The sequence below is a fragment of the Cydia splendana genome, chromosome 5 (genome assembly GCF_910591565.1).
Source record: "Cydia splendana chromosome 5, ilCydSple1.2, whole genome shotgun sequence".
NCBI lineage: Eukaryota > Metazoa > Arthropoda > Insecta > Lepidoptera > Tortricidae > Cydia > Cydia splendana.
Window position 1 is genome coordinate 21557544 of NC_085964.1, and position 17856 is coordinate 21575399.

The 17856-nt window shown below is 38.8% G+C and overlaps 1 protein-coding gene across 1 annotated transcript; it reads right to left on the bottom strand.

The window, feature by feature from the left end:
- Positions 1 to 10724: 10724 nt before the first annotated feature.
- On the bottom strand, positions 10725 to 12177 carry LOC134790875 (Krueppel-like factor 10). Its single transcript, XM_063761860.1, has 2 exons — positions 11972 to 12177; positions 10725 to 11758 (listed from the first exon to the last, which is right to left on the bottom strand). Exons 1-2 carry the CDS (start codon positions 12038 to 12040, stop codon positions 10880 to 10882), a joined length of 948 nt encoding a protein of 315 aa, XP_063617930.1. The 5' UTR covers positions 12041 to 12177; the 3' UTR covers positions 10725 to 10879.
- Positions 12178 to 17856: the final 5679 nt, after the last annotated feature.

Below are 17856 nucleotides of genomic sequence, written 5' to 3' on the forward strand. Positions count from 1 at the left end.
GGCGTTTATGTCAGTGACAAACTGATGGTAACCGTACAGAGGAGTACGAAACCTCGATTTTTGAGATTTTTACGCAGGATTTTTCGCCTTGTCCTTATCGCACTACTTTTAGGTGCCGCTTCCGTTAGCGAGACGGGTATATTTACCTAAAATATTTAAAACTCAGCTCCTGTTTCGTCTTTATTTACTTGGCGCTGTTCTGTGGAGCAAGAGATGGGTGTATTGGGGATGGGGTGGGAGGTTACCCAAGCTGCCCAGGACCGGAGTCAGTGGAATAAAAATGATTCGAGCCCTACACCCCAGCAGAGGGTAACAGGATGGAAAAAGAATATATTAAGACGAAACGGGAGCTGAGCTAAAAGTCAATTTTGAGATTTCAAGCTGAATATACCCGTCGCTCTGACGGGGCGTGAGAGACTGTATTTGTGTGTGTAATGCACGCACACAGATGCGTACGCTTGCACCCGCGCGCGCCTCATTGCCGACAATTTGCAATGTTATTTTGTGCGTTACTGCCACGAGGCGTTCACTTATTACTTACTGTGTTGCGATTGAATTTTTTGACCCGGCTTACGTTTACGGAACTCGATAACCTTTCTACTACTGTGACTTGGCTTTGTTTACTTGACTTTGCTGATCAGCTTATTGTTTTGGACTCCGTGAGTTGTGGTTACCTATTGGACCGCACGCAATTCATCTACCTTTATTCAAGTAATTAAGCGTAATTAGCCGAAACCTTTATAAGAGTGTAATTCATAAGAAGTACATAAGATATAATTTATGTACTGGTTTGCTGTTAGCTTTTAATTGTATCACTTTACATATATGTTACTCAAATAACTAACACGGTTACACTGTTGTAAGAACATTATTTTTCAGGTAGGCCTTATTATACCTACTTTAGGCCTTATTACCTCCTAGTACCTTAGTAGTAGTAGTACTACTACGGAAACTGATTCAAAGACTCAAGACTGACTTAAGTGGCAGTAGGGTGTAGGGTTTTTTCTAGGCTTAATGAGTTCGCTGAAGCTTATTTTTTATACTTAGCGCACAGAACCACTAGTTTAACAGTATCAGCTCTAACCACATGTCACCATTTTGTCCTTTACGTAACAAACTCAGGGGCCCAGAATATCCGATGTACCTATCAAATCAAGGTTCTGTACCAAATAAGGCCCGGTTCGTTATTTTTTAGCATTAGAAAGAAGGTAAACAATCATGACGTGTCTTTTTATTAATAATTATTGAAAAACGCTTTCAAAAATTAGTTTATATTACTTATGAAAGCAAAAGAATATAAAAAAGTATATGATTAATACATACATACATACATACATACAATCACGCCTATTTCCCGGAGGGGTAGGCAGAGACCACGGATTTCCACTTGCTACGATCCTGACATACCACTTTCGCTTCCTTCACATTCATAACATTCCTCATACACGCTCGCCGGTTTAGGGTGCTCTTGCTCATTAATATGATTAATATGATTTATAATTCTAACATATTTGCTATGACTTATTTTTCAATGGTAATTTTTAATAAGACATGTCAAAATCTGTTACCTTAATGCAAAAAAAACGAACTTTAAGCGTGCTAACTTTCAAAATTTCATTTTTTATAAGATAGTATAAGTAGATGGGCAAAAATTTTGCGTCCATGTCCACCAGTGAGTAAGTGATTGAGATACCTAAACATTTAACTTTATAATGTAAAATGATATAATTTACTAACCTACTCGTTTAATTTCAGGTAGGTTGAATAAGGAACCAAGTAACCATGGGGAGGAGCAGTATTTACTAACATTTTCTTTTTGGGTCTTCAGAGTGTATCGTTTCCTTTTTTTTGCACATATTACACTTAAATATATATTCTCTGTGTAAACCCTTACGTCTTTCAATGACAAAGGCAAGATCAGCAAATGTACAATTTGTATGATCGTGCCCGATATTTGAGATCACAGAAAATAAATATTTTAAATCCACTATTCTGCGACCTTCTAAAATTTTGTTTTATCATGATTCATGATCAAAAAGCTCGGATTCAATAGTCATATCAAACGTCGATTATGCAGTTGATGATGAGCTTGCATTTTCTACCATTGGTGCTGCAAATGCATCAACCGGTGGCGATAAACTTTGCCCTCTTGTAAAACAAATTACTATTGTGATTGTGTCCAGCAAAAGGCCAAAATTCGGTTTACTTTCCTGTTTAAAATATTACTAATTTATTCATATTTCAGATTAGGTACATAGGTAACTGTCTGAATGTTACAATGCCAGCTGGCAAATTCTATCACATTTGTTTGTTTGGTAGTCATGGTAACATTCACTTACATTGATATCCTTATTAAGATCTGTATCTTATTATCCAGACCTTAAAATATCGCCACCGTTGCCCTTTAAAAAAATACTGTTTAAATAATTGGCTACTCAAACAATGCTTCTATAGTATAAATAATGACTACACAAAAATGGGTAGTATTGTATATAATGCACGAAATAAGGCCCGATTCTTAAGCGGGTTTAAATTTTGAGGCCATGTCCGCTAATACTATAGACAAAATATCAAGTTTAATAAACACAAAAAAAAAACATTGATGGGCCTTATTTTATAATTAAGGCCTTACTTTGTAATTTAAAGTAGAGTTAGGCCAAGAAAAATCTATAGCGATTTTGATAGAACACGCAGTGCAAGTATTATTTCAAACGTCGCTTCTATGAAATTATGACATATAAATAACACTTGCACTGCGTGTGCTATCAAAATTGCTGTAGACTTTTCTTGGTCTGACTCTAAAATATTCTTTATTACACCACAAACATAAAAACAAATTAAAAAAAAACCGGCGAAGTGCAAGTCGGACTCGCACACGAAGGGTTCCGTACCATTATTTATAAAAACGGTCACCCATCCAAGTACTGACCCCGCCCGACGTTGCTTAACTTCGGTCAAAAATCACGTTTGTTGTATGGGAGGCCCCACTAAAATTTTTATTTTATCCTGTTTTTAGTATTTGTTGTTATAGCGGCAACAGAAATAAATCATCTGTGAAAATTTCAACTGTCTAGCTATCACGGTTCGTGAGATACAGCCTGGTGACAGACGGACGGACGGACAGCGGAATCTTAGTAATAGGGTCCCGTGTTTTACCCTTTGGGTACGGAACCCTAAAACCGATTTACAATGTAGATAAAGGTAGCAACAGGCGGTCTTATCGCTGTTAGTTCTTATTCTTCGTTTGTTTAGCATTAGAGTGAAGGTGACGTGTCTTTTTTAACCGACTTCCATTTCATAGAAGGAGGAGGTTCTGTATTCGGTTGTGGCTATGTTTTTTTTTTTTCTATGTACGTTCACCGATTACTCCGGCATCCGTAGTCCGATTTGAGTAATTCTTTTTTTGTTTGAAAGGAGCTACCTTCGAGTTGGTCCCATTTTAATTTGGTTCTGTTCTGATGATGGGATCCATGAGGAATTGAGGGAACTCCTCAATTTTTAAAGGCACATGCATGGTGATTTGGGTGTTTTCTTAAGCAACTCGAGCATTTTCTCCCGAAAACCACCACTTTGATGAAGTAGACCTGATGATGATGATTGTTTTGATGATAATGATGATGATTTTTTAAATGTAGTATGTTCAGCGATTACTCCAGCACCTGTGATCCGATTTGAGTAATTCTTTTTTTGTTTGGAAGGAGTTGCCTCCAAGGTGTTTCCGTATTATTTTTGGTTCTGGTCTGATGATGGAATCCAAGAGGAATTGAGGGAACTCCTCAGATTTTAAAGGGACGTATAAAGTGATTTCGGTGTTTTCTAAAGTAACTCGAGCATTTGCTTCCGAACACCGCCAATTTGATGTAGTGCAAGTGTAGCCTTACCACGAGTTTGACATTGACATATTCGCTAAGTTAGCGACGCTAACGTCTTCGTAACTTACTTTTTATGCATCTCGCTCGCACTAATATGCCAGTACGAGCGAGATGCAAAGAAAGTAAGTTACACACACGCTAGCGAAGAAATCAATGTCAAACTCTTGGTAAGCTGGTAAGGCTACTGATCGGGGGTTAGGGTTAGAAGTTAAGGGGTCGGGGATTAAGGGGTCGGGTAGTGTTGGTTGAAGGGCTGCTGGTTCAGGGCCGAGGGGTACATGGATCAGGGGTTGATGCACTGTGAGGTAGAGTGATCGGGGGGTTGAGGGATTGGCTCAGTGGCGGGGCGGAGGATGGATTTAGTGTAGTGACAGGAATTATAATTTCCCAGACGGGCTCGAGAAAATTCCTGATTACATATTTATTAAAGTAGGTACACGAATTTAGTGTTAATCATGATGTTGTTTTTCATTCATGCGTCGCGCTCTTAACAATGCGTTAAAAATAAAAATGGAAAAATAAAAACTTTTTACAAAAAAAAGAAAACCGACTTCAAAAAGGATTAAATAAAATATTATCCTTTTTAAGTCTATGCGTTACCAACTGATATGTTTGAAGTCGGTGCCAAGCCAAGTAGTAACAATACCCGTCAAAAATAATCAGCTTTATGACTATAAATACCATTAGAACTGTACTAATAACTATTATAAATGTGTAAGTAATTCTGTCTGCCTCTTTGTCGCCTTTTCATGGCTAAACAACTGAACCGCTTTAGGTGAAATTTGGCAAGAAAGTAAACTCCCTGAATTGTTTTATATTTTGAAATGGAGTCCTCTGAATAACGGACGGGAAATAACATTAGTCCCAATCCCACGCTTGCATGCCGACAAACATGGTACGGACTGTGCCAAGAAGGTTTGATCGTGTGTTCTGAGGTGTGTTCTTAGGTACAGTCGACGTCAAAAATATGTTTACACTTTTGAACCTTACTCCTTTGTAATAAGACGAAAAGTGTAAACATATTTTTACCGTCGACTGTACCTACAGAAAGTACGTACTTCATTGTCGTCGTGTAAGGCAATCCAACGTACATCCTTATCGAATCGCACCAAAATCATGGTATACTTCAAAAGTAGGCTTGGCACCGACTTCAAACATATCAGTTGGTAACGCATAGACTTAAAAAGGATAATATTTTATTTAATCCTTTTTGAAGTCGGTTTTCTTTTTTTTGTAAAAAGTTTTTATTAAGCATGCAATCGTATAATTATTTACCTTTTTTTGTAATAGTTATGTACTTAGTGGTTAATATTAGTATTTACTATTTTTTTTTCAATAATGCTTAAAAACGAAGTATAGACATGACAACCAAATATTAACGCCATTGTAGGGCAGGATATACAGAACATGAATCATTAGTACTGTCACGCTCCGTGATTGTTGAGCCATTTAGGGTTCTAGCTAAATTGGACATTCCATAGAGCACGAGTAAGTATGGAACAACCAATTCAGCTAGGACCCTAAATTGCTCGACAATTACGAAGCGTGCCTGTAGGTACCTAAAAATTTTGTTAACCCATTTTAACCATGCAATAAAATATTTTTGATTTTGATTTCTAATTTGAAATATTAGAATCAAAAAGTTCATAATAGATTGTATATCATAACTACAAAAATGTGTTCCCTACTCTCAACCCAAAACCCCTTGTATCTTAGGATCTAGATATTTTCACACAAGACGGTTTATCGATAACTTCTTACATCACTAGATTATCGACATTAAATGTCGACTATTGTCCATCACTTTTCTGGCTGTGTACGTATTTAGAAACTTGACTCCGCCCCTAAAATTAGTGCGATAGGGACAACTGCAGCTGAGGCGAAAAATCCTGCGTAAAAATGACAAAAATCGAGGTTTCGTAGTCCTCTTTTTCCTCCCCCAAAACTTAACCAATCGTAACCAAATTTGGAAATCTAAATGATTATGAAATTATCTGTGTCGGACCGTTTTGCTTTTTTGGCTAATTGATATCAGTTTTGAATACCACGCCTCTCATTGCGGCATAGTCTATTAGGCCATTTTGGCCGTTTTTGAAGGGCTCTAGCGCCTTAAAAAACAAAAATATCAAAAAAAGCAAAACGGTCCGACACAGATATTGACAATATTAATCTGTGTTGAAAAAATCATTGCTCTAGCTTCAAAAACCACGGAGGAAAACGAGGACTACGTTTGTATGGAGGAATGACCACTCCTGTTGGCTCTTAAAAGCAGTGGTAAGTACAAGTTTGCTTCAACTTTGAAGGACGGACGTGGCGTGCCTATGATGAAGACGCCAGCTTAAACCATCAAATTCTAACTAAATATACTTCCAGGACATAAGAGTGATGCCGCTATGCAAATTTGTACCTAACCATACACCATCAAAAACGTCTGTCCTTCAAACTTGACGCAAAGAGGGCTTTGTGTCAAATTTGGAGGAAAAAAATATGGTTGTCTGCAAAGTCGGTTTACGGACGATAATTTTGCGTGATAAGAAAAAACCGGTCAAGTGCGAGTCGTACTCGCGTCCCAAGGGTTCCGTACTGCACACATTTTCGAACGAGCGAGCAAAACGAAGTTCTTAAGTACATTCAACTGTTCATTCAATTGTCCCACTGGCTAGGGGCACGCCCCGGCTTTTCCGTGTTTTTAACCGAGCTATCAGAGGATAGTTACGCAATTTTTTATTTTTTAGTTTGTTCAAGTATTGTGGTAAGCATGCATATTGTGTACATACATTTTTTTGCATTGGTTAGGCGTATCTCTGTTATTTCAAGATAACAGGGCTATAACCGCGCAAATCGAAGTTCGCAAATAACTGGCATTTCTCTCTGTCGCTCTAATTACGGTTTCATTGGAGTAAAAGAGAAATCTCCGCAATTTGCGAACTTCGGTGTTCGCGGTAGACCCTCTGATATACGGCAGTTCAGCCTTCTCATTTAGCTACTCGTACTTAAACCAATTATTTGTTCTGTTTGAGCACTAACCTCCTACAGCTCATCCTTCGTCCTTACGTGGAGACGCACCTCTCTCGGATGCTTCAGGCCTTTGGCCCAACGCAGAGCTTGGCCTTCGACCTTCGCACTAGCTGCCCACACCACGTTTCACGTATACAATTGCGGTTGTGGCCCTGATAGAGCTTATCCGCAATTCTTATTCTTAAGTCCGGCTCACGCTTAATTCCAGACTTTTTATACATTTTTCCAGTAATAGGTATCGGGCTCAATCGCTTAGCAAAAGATCAGAACAAAATCGACGATCTCCTTTGTAGGAAGCATGCACATGTCAGAGGCTCCGGGCATTCAGGGCCTTCGACCTTCGCATTCAGACACTTGTTAGATGGTCATTTTTTGCCTATTTTCTTAAATAACTTCTAAACTATTTCATATAAAAATATAGAAAAAATATATTTGAGATCCTCAAAATGAGCCCTTTCATGTAATATGTAACACGATATGGTTTGCAAAACTTTGTTTTTTAATTTTCTCATATTCCCCCTAAAAGTGCCCCCTATGCTTAAAATTTATTTGTTTTTATTACATGTCCGTCTCTGGGTCACAGACTTCCACATGTGTACCAAATTTCAACTTCATTGGTCTAGTAGTTTTTGAGCAAATAGGCTGTGACAGACGGACAGACAGACGCACGAGTGATCCTATAAGGGTTCCGTTTTTTCCTTTTGAGTTACGGAACCCTAAAAATTGATGAAAAATTGCCGTAACGTTACCATGGAGATCTGTCCACAACGTTACTATGGAGATCTGTCCACAATGTGACACTTTTTCGTGCAAGCTACCGGTATCCATCGTTTTATAAGAAATTATCACGTCAATAACTTAAAAAGAATTCAAACACAAAAAATCACTTTGAAATAGCTTCGATGAAGTGGCTGCTATGTTGACTATGTTGTAGACGCCATCGCCATAAAAAATCGTGCAACTCTAAAACAAAACACAATTTGCATCAACTTCGTTCTTCGAAGGACATAGGTGTGTTGTTTCTGACGTCAGACGCTGTCACACCGCGGGCGGCGCGGGCACGGCCATAACTTAGTAATCTGCATATTTCAAGTCCAACATCAAGTCTTACTAAGTCAACTATGTTATAAACGCCACTGCGATCAAAAGTCATGACACGGAATCTGCCATCATCAGCATGTTAGGTACAAATTTGTTGATGCTGTATGGTTAGGAACAAATTAGCTGTTCGAAGGGCGTAAATGTGCTGCGTTGTTGACGTCACGCAAGCCAGTCACACGGGCACAAAACAATATCATGTTCAATATGCTTTTTAACCCGACTTCACTCCATCTACGTCTCAACGGGGGACGGTAACAGGAGTCGAGTCGTGGAAAGCCACACGAAAAATTATCAATATTAATAAATCAAACTCAATAAGTATGCTTCAGTTTTCCAAGGACGTAATAGAGGCGTTCTTGCTGACGTCAGACAGGCCTGTCAGGCTATCACACCGCGGGCACGTCCATAACTTAGTTATCATAAGCATGGTTCATTATCAACAGTAGCAGCAACTGTTCACTATGTATGCATCAAAAATTATGAAACTCTAAAACAAAACACAACTTGCATCAGCTTCGTTTTTCGAAGGACGTAGGAGTGTTGATTCTGACGTCAGACGGGCCTGTCACACCGCGGGCACGGCCGCGCCACGCCCGCTTCGCGTGCGCTCACGTCACAGTTCAAAAACGCTTTCACGCGAGCGAGCGATGCTATCTAGTGCCGGAGTGTTTGTAGTCAAGAGGATGCGAGTTCAATAGGTATGAAGGTTTTGAAAAAATATGTAACTTATGAAAATACAGTGTCATAGTTCAAAAACTCTTTCGCGCGAGCGAGCGATGCTATCACCTAGTGCCGGAGTGTTTGTAGTCAAGTTACGGGTACGATTGGTATGAAATAGTTTTGAAAATGTTAACCTAAGTAATAACGTTAGTAGCTAACTTATGAACTTGTGACATAGTTCAAAAACGATAACATCAACACACAACAGTATCACCTAGGGCTAGCGCAGAGTTTTGTGATTGTGACGTGTAGGCAAGTGGATATCTACGGTTTGTAGGTAATTGTCAGGAAAAATATTTGGTATAATAATTGTGGTATAAAAGGTCAAAAATGCTTTCAAGCGAGCGATGATGCTGAAGTAGGAAATGACTACGATTTGTCATGTCATGAAAATTATTTTACAAGCAAGACGTAAACAAAATTACTGTGTTTGACCCATAAATATATCCAATAGCTAAACCACTCAACGAAAGTATATTTCATTTAGTAGTAATCCATATAAGCGCTTAACCTTCTCTCAAATAGGTAAAACCTTAACCTTTTAAATAAATTAACCTTTACTGCCTTTTTTGACCTTTTGTTTCATTTACGTATCAAGGCTTTAAATGCCATTTGACTCGGGGGTAGCATGATGATTGCCCATTTCAAATTCATAAACACATCGATTTCCTGTAACTTTCTCGTAATAAGTTTAATAACAAAACTTCCGTGAGACACAGACATTAATTATATTAAGAAGGGGTCACTCACGTATTTTAAGTCGAAAAACGGTCGACATGTTTCACTCCGTACCTAAGAGGCGTTTTTCGACTTAAAATACGTGAGTGACCCGTTCTTAATATACCTATTTAATATTTCTCGTAATAATTTAAGATTCCCTAGATGTGTAACAAATATGCGTGACTAGAGGTCAAATTTATAATTGATTTAATTTGTGAACCGGGGTTTTTTCCCATGTAACATTTGCTCTCTTTACGTCAGATGACATTGCTTAAAGTGAGTAGGTATTGCCTTTTAAAGTACCTGGAAATTGTAATACCTTGTCGTTTTACAAAATGCATAAATTCAGGCCCCTGAGGTATTGTTACATTTGTAACACTAGTGCGGTATAGTTCTATATATGTTAAATAATGATTGGCAACTTCTGAATGTAATACATGGAGTCTGTGTTTATAAGACAGATTTTTTGGTTAAGTAACTGGGTATGTCCTGATTTTATAATTTATTAGGTACTTGAAATTACATAATACTTTTTTAAACTCGTAATGGTACCTAGGTTGAATTATTAAGATAATACTTAACTAATTTGACAAGTAGAGTCATGTAATATATACTGGTTACTGTTTAGGTTGTATTTGATCCGTTTTTCGCTACCCAAAGGTTAGATGGAAAATATCGCACCCTTACGCGATAGGGGGTATGTTGTCTACCTGTTCTTAAAGATGTAATAAAGAGTAAATTTAATACTTGTGTTTTATTGTATAGCAAATAACATTATTTCAAACACCTAGTACCTAAACCTCATTTCATAAGGTTCAAGGAAAATAACTAACACGCTAATTCAGCATGTATCCTCAACAGCAAAGATATCTATGCAAAGGGTTTAAAAAAAGCCTTATTGTTTTAAGAATAGAGTCGTAGCAAGAACGCTGCTTAGTTAGTATTGCTGTCGTCGACAGTATATCGCAGAGATAAGCGACTTGCGTTATCAACGCGCGGCCTGCCGTTGGAGCCGTCCTCAGTCCTGCCTCGGCAGCCCGGAGTACTTGCCTCCTTTAGTACTTCAAGAACTGACTCTGAAGGCTTTAGTACTTCAAGAACTTAAGTCTTAAGAGCCAGCCTTACACATTAGGGTTTTTGACCGACGAATCTTAAGCGCTTTCTTAGCTAACCTTTCGCCGCGACGCCGGTCAAAAAGTCCAATGTGCAAAGTTTATGAGGCTTACAGTGTTTGGATATGCAGTGTTGTGAAGTGATTTAGTGTTGTGAAGTGAAGGAAACAAAGTTTTATGTAAAAAATCTTTCTTTTAATTATAGTCTTGAAGCTTTTCAGCTAGCATACATGAACTTAAAGCTAGAAACTACTTAAGTAGTCAGGACAGTCTTAAAGAAGGACTACAACTAGGTAACGATCATGAGATCTGAATCACAGTAGTATTGCCGCAGTATTAGTGCGTCGGCATCGCCAGGGTCGGCGTGGGGAGCAGCCGCAGGACTGGCGCTGGTGGCGCCCGCTCCTTGGCGTGGCGTTTGACGTGTTTAGCCAAGTGGTCTGAACGCATGAAGCGGCGGTTGCACACTCGACAGACGAACTTCTTTTCACCCGTGTGCGTGCGTTTATGTCTGGAGAGCTCATCGGAGCGGGAGAAGCGGCGCTCGCACCCGGGCCAGGCGCATTTAAAAGGTCTTTCCCCCGTATGTGTTCGGGCGTGGGCTTTCAGATGGGAGGATTTGAAGTAGTTCTTCCCGCAGCCTTCGTAAGAACACTCGTATAGACGTCTTCGCGCGGCGGGTGCAGGAGCGACGAGCCACAGAGCAGTTGTAGGGAGTAGCGCGCCGGGGACGATGACGGCAGAGGTCGGGCGAGGCGCAAGAGGCACCCAGCCGGGGGTAGAGGCGGTTGGCGTTGCCGGAACTCGAGGCTCTTCAGTCCTCGGTTGTTTAGGGCTTTCAGTAGGGGTAGGTACGCGCTCGACCGGCGGCGAAGGCGGAGCGGGCGGACTTTGCTGGCTCGCGATGTATTTCGCGTAAGAATAACTGTGTCCGCGGTTCATTTTGAATTTTAGGGTTTTTAATATGTTGACGTCTTGCGGCGGTGGGGGGAGGGGCTCGGGACTGCAGGTCCCGTCCTTGTGGGCACGCATTATCACTGAGGGTCGGTTGCACTCGGGCGGAGGGGTCAGGAGTAGGCGGGCGAGTTCGCAGCGGGAGCGCTTGCTGAACTCATCTTCCCCCTCGGAGTCCGACGGCTGAGGAGTCACCAGGCCCCCCAGGCCCGGAGACTCCCGGGCGCGTTTCACTGCAGCCTTCTTCAAAGGCAGCTCGACCTGTGGGACAAAGACAGACACATAAGTGAACGGTTGACTATATCACGCGCGCTCGGCGTGATCGCGCCGTGGCCGCACACTTTCGATTGCACAAACGGCACAACGAATTATTTTCGTAATAATTTCTGACACAGATTTTAGACAGACTTTTTAAAAAAAAAATATTTTGGGGAAAAAAGTTTTGTAAATTTTTCAAAACATCGCGAAACTCACTTTGTTTTCCACTAAAGGAGGCGTTGACGGTGGCGAGAGAGGACCACAAACTTCAATAAAGGTAGACATGGCGTTCAGTTTATTATCATCCAAAGAGTTGAAACTTTCTTTTTTAATTCACAAAACTTGAATTTCCGTAGCGCGCTGCACAGTTTGGGAGCCGTGCGTTCAAGTCGGCGAGCGGCGTACGAATAAACCGCTTCGCGAGTGGCCGGTGGCCGAGGTGCGGTATTGCGGGGGGGCGGGGAGCGGTGGCTTGGCGAGTGTGGACCAATCAGAGGCGGGTGATCACGCAGCGGCTGCGTGGTGGCGCGTGCTGTTCACGTGAACGTCGAGTGACGAGCGTGACGTCACCGGGGGCGCGCCGGTGACGTAGCGGGCAAGGTCGCATGCACTAGAGCGCTGAGCGCTCAATGACGGCTGCAACGGACCACTATTTTGACAGTCAACGACCTCAAACGCATCCTTTCTATTGTTTAATAGGATTGTAGTAGTAGTAGTTGTTACTGATACATAATATTACGAGTAGGTGCGTTGGAAACTTCTAGGTAAGTACTTAAATGTTTGGGCGTCGGAAAGTTTGCAGGTGATTGCTGATTACTGTGGAAATAAAGTCCAAATCTAATAATTATTCGGGTACCTATATTGTTTATGTTGTTTTATTTCTTCAGTTCTGGAATGTTGCCTTCGTGGTGATGACGCACTACAGGTTAACATAGAGTTAATAAAAGTTAACTTTATTTTAAAGTCCACCACACTTACTTACTACGTGTTGCCTAATTTACATTATACCTACTTCTGTGTATGAAATAATATACACTAGCGAAAATAATACTATAACCTCTATGGAATGCACCGAACCTTCGCACTCTACATAGAGCGACGCATAATCGTCGTTAAACTCATTTAAAAATGAACTTTATCATCACTACATAAAGTTTAAAATTGGGTGTCATTTCCGAAGATTCACTTTTAGTAGTGCGTTACATTGCGACAGACCGTTACATCACTGGGCCAATTAAAAAAGAACAGTTCCAAAAACTAGTTCATAGCAATTTGAACTTTAACTGCTCCACTCAAAGCTTAAATCAAATCGGATTTTAAAGTGACTTAATTCATTTTTAATCCAATATAGCATTGTATTGGTGAAAGTTTGTAATGTTTGAACTTAAAGGTATTATTATTTGTGTTGTTAATATTGGCCGGAAAATTAGGTTTGTTGTTTTTATTTTGTAGCTTAATTTTGAACTGTTATGCATAGAATATAAAGTTGGTTTTTAGTTGTAATTGTTTGAGGCATAATTTTGCGGAAACAATTTGTTGTTTATTTTGTTTGTTACTCCAGTTCCGGAATGTTGCATAACAATTATTATGAGATCTTTGTACAGCAAACTCCAAAAGTACATGGACACCCACATAAAGTATCCCCTGACGACCTAGAGGTCATCATTTCCTCTGAGTACCTACTGAATTCTTTTTACATAAACGTATGGATACTTTATAATATTTCCAAAGGAATTTAGGAAGCTAAAGTTTCATAGTAAGTTTCGTAGTAGTCTACTAGCGCCATCTATTATTGCCTTTCATAACTAACTGTGAGAACTTTTGAATATTAAAATGTTTTACGCTTCTTTTGTTTACAATAACTAGTGCTATATAATATTTTTAGGGGAGTATTTAAATCTGTGACAACTTTCCTTTTCCGTGATGATTAAAGAAGCCTGTGCGGAAAAGCGGTTAGAAAACTATATTAGGGTGGTATTCCATCTGTCCAATATGTTTGTTCAATGTGTATTGCATCTCACATTCTGCTTTAATGAGAGAGTGATACGCAATGACATTGAAAGAAATGGGACAGGCGGAATACCACCCTTATAGGTAAACAATTTACTTATATAAAAAAAAACAACAACAAACAGAGTTAAAGATTCTTAGTTTGATCGAGTATTTTAATAAATATTGTTGAATAATGAAAAAAGTAAAAAAAATTCATACACCACGCAGGACTACTAACGCCATCTATCCTCAGTTTTCCGAAACTACTCGGATATTCGTATGTTCATTTTAAAGCCTTTTTAAATACCATTTAATTATAATAGTCAACTTGAATAACTTTTCAGTCTTCATAGCTATTCACTTCACACTAGTTTTTAATTAGTGAGTAAGTATATAGCTATAACAATTGTATAGTTCTTCATCTGCATTTATTTTTGTATATAAAATGAAGTATGTTCCTCTTACCCAAACTAATTTTTACTGGCCCTATAAATATGTACGAATAAATGAATACCTACTTACATTTAAGTATGTTAAGAACGGGTCACTCACGTATTTTAAGTCGAAAAACGCTCGACAAACAAACGTTCTTAATACTCGTACTTAAGTATATTTAATATGTCTGTGTTTTACGGAAGTTTTGTTATTAAACTTAAATTTAAGTAATAAATTAGTAATTATGAACCTGAAAGTTTGTAACAAGTTAGGAAAGCCCTTTATTATTTACAATCTATATTAACGATTTAACTGATGCCGGACTAATAGCTGACATTACTTTATATGCCGATGACACCTGCCTTTTTTACTATGGCAATTCAATCGAGGATACCCTGATACAGGCACAATCGGACCTGAATACGTTGACCATGTGGTTTGAAGCCAACTTACTCACCACCCAAGTAGCACAGATTAGCTGTATAGCAGCCGCATAATGAAGTACGAATACGCTTGAAGCTGGAATATAAAAGCTGCATAAGAGCTGTATAAGCGTCTTTTCAGCTTTTATAACTCTTAAATGGGCACAAATTAGGCAGCCTTAAGTTCACATAGCTACTTAAGAGCGTTGTAGCAGCAATTTAACGGAATTATAAGGGGTAACAAGAGTTATAAGAGGTGTATATTGGCTGGGTAAGAGACCACCAGTTACCCTTTATTCAGCTAATATGTCACATGTGCGCCCTAATACCGGGAAAGATTGACGTTGGGCTGAATAAAAGATAATTAATAACATACTTTTACACCTCTGCCTTAAAAATCAGCTATTATATTTAGTATAGTGACGACGAACGCAGAGGTGAATATATTTATATTGAAGCAAAAACGTTAAGCGCAACGACACCATAAGTCATTTTGTTAAAGTGTTTAGTTAAATGTTTGTACATGATATTTTATATATTAATGCGAGAAATATGTTTGGGAATGCAAGTTTATTGACATTATATATATATATTATCTAAGAAAATTTCAGTGCGCCACGAAAATAATCAGTATTTATTTAAATTAATGATATAAATAAGCTATGTGTAAAAACTATTTCAGTGGTTTGGACAGAGTTATGAGATAAAAAGTTAATAATACGTTATAGGAAGTACTAAACTAATGATTTAGGTTAAGAACCCAGGCACAAAACCATATTGTTACCCTTAAAAGTTGGAAAAGCAATTTCAATTTTGTAGGTTATACACAATAAAATGGCGGTCAATGTTAAAAAGCAACGTGAACCGTTAAAATTCTTATATGCAGCATACGACTGTTATATATCTGATAAAGATACTTAAGTGAACCACTATAAAGTCCAAGTCGTTATTTCGATACACTAGTGAACCTCTAAACAGTTATAAGGCATCTTATGAACGTTTTAACAGCCGCTATGCAGACAGTCCCAATGGTAGTATAATAGGCTGCTTAGCGGTAAACATGTTCAGCGCTAAGCCGTATTATGCGCCACATGTGTTCGATTATACGTCTATTGGTTTCATAATAGTTCACTCGTTCTCCCTTATAATAAGTCAGCGAAATAAAAGCTGCTTTAGCGGTAAACATGTTCAGCGATAAGCTGTATTATGCGCCCCATGTGTACCATTATACGTCTATTGGCTTCATAATAGTTAATTCGTGCTTCCTCAAAAAGTCAGAATAATAAAAGCTGCTTAGCGGTAAACATGTTCAGCTATAAGCTGTATTATGCGCCCCATGTGTTCCATTTATACGTCTATTAGCTTCATATTAGTTCACTCGTGCCCCCTTAAAAGCCAGCGTAATAAAAGCTGCTTAGTGGTAAACATGTTCAGCGATAAGCTGTATTATGCGCCACGTGTGTTCCATTATACGTCTCTTGGCTACATAATAGTTCATTCGTGCTTCCTTAAAAAGTCAGCGTAATAAAAGCTGCTTAGCGGTAAACACGTTCAGCGATAAGCTGTATTATGCACCACATGTGTTCCATTATACGCCTATTGGCTTCATATTAGTTCACTCGTGCTCCCTTAAAAGTCAGTGTAATAAAAGTTGCTTAGTGGTAAACATGTTAAGCGACAAGCTGTATTATGTGCCACATGTGTTCCATTATACGTCTATTAGCTTCATAATAGTTCACTTGTGCTCCCTTAATAAGTCAACGTAATAAAAGTCCACAATTACCTCCTTATACAGCACATGGCGTAATTTTACCCACTAAACAGACCTTATAACGGTTAAAGCATTTGATAACCCTTAAAGCTGTAACCCGTAAAGCTTAGGGTCGTAGCAAATATACCTTTATATCACTCTTTGCGTATTAATGGTAGTTTTCAGAGCCGTAATGCAGCTTTTAATCAGCCCTAAGCTATATAAATATCACTGAGATCTATTATACAGCTGTAGGACCACGAGTGTGCTCTTATAAGTGTCTTATTACGCACAGAGCGTTAGATAGAACTAAAAGTGAGTAGTTATAGAGCTATCTGTGCTACTTGGGGCATTAATACTGGAAAAACTTCTTATATGGTTTTCTCAGCCAAAAATAAAAATATAAAAAGAAATATTTCCTTATCAATTAACGGCCAGGTTTTAAAGGAAAGTAAAGAGGAAAAATACTTAGGACTCATACTAGACAGCGGCCTAACATGGCAATCACATATACAAAAAATAAAAACTAAAATTATTTCGCTAACAGGTGCTCTGCGACGAATGGCTGGTTGTGTCCCACGACGAATCCGTCAACAAGTGTATAATGCCCTTATTCAACCACACTTAGACTACCTTATAGAGATATGGGGAAGTGCAGCTAAGACCAACTTAGAAAAATTACAAAGAACTCAAAACAAATTAATAAAAACATTATTCAATTATGATTATCTTACACCTACAACTAAAATATATAGCGATACTAAAATACTTACACTAAAACAAAACTATATTTATAAAACCTGTGTCCTAATTTATAAAATAATAAATAAAAAAGTACACTCACAATAACATTCTTAACTAACAGCGAAAAAGGCCTACGGGACAGCCGACGCTCAAACAATTTAGCCTTATCAAAAGCGCGAACAAATCAGTTTGGTCAGAAAAATTTTACTCGGGAAGGACCGAAGCTCTACAATAGTCTACCAATAGAAATACGTAACTCAGCATCATTGAACATCTTTAAGAAAAAGCTTAAGTGTCATATTTGCGGGACTTTATTAATATAAGAATAGAATGTTATTTATTCCTTTATATTAGGTATTATTATATAATAACACGCCAGCTTGCAACCCCGCTTTAGTAATCGGCTGCCGTACTTTATTAGCGCCCGCAACTCCAGAGGTGTCGCATGCGCGTTGCCAATCTATTAAATCTGTTAAATATAGTAACAATATGTTAATTTGTGCATGTATAATTTATTAATTTCTCATTTAAGTGAACTTTTGTTATATCTTCTTGAGAAATAAAGATTCTCTTAAACCTGAAAGTGACTGGCCGGTCACATCTGCCGCATGCATCCAGAGCTGAGAGCAGGCCTAGGCTAGGCTAGGCTAGGGACTAGGTGGGCTAGTGTAGCTATAGCTACCAAGTGGATGCCAGGAGATGGGCGCGGACGCGGCAAGCCCAGACGGAGATGGCGGGACGACCTAGACACCTTCCTC

Excerpts from the sequence above, each read along its gene's own strand:
- LOC134790875 (XM_063761860.1), bottom strand. The coding sequence starts at position 12,040 with ATGTCTACCTTTATTGAAGTTTGTGGTCCTCTCTCGCCACCGTCAACG. Across the intron at positions 11,759-11,971 it reads CTCCTTTAGTGGAAAACAAA|GTCGAGCTGCCTTTGAAGAA; the intron begins GTGAGTTTCGCG and ends TTTGTCCCACAG.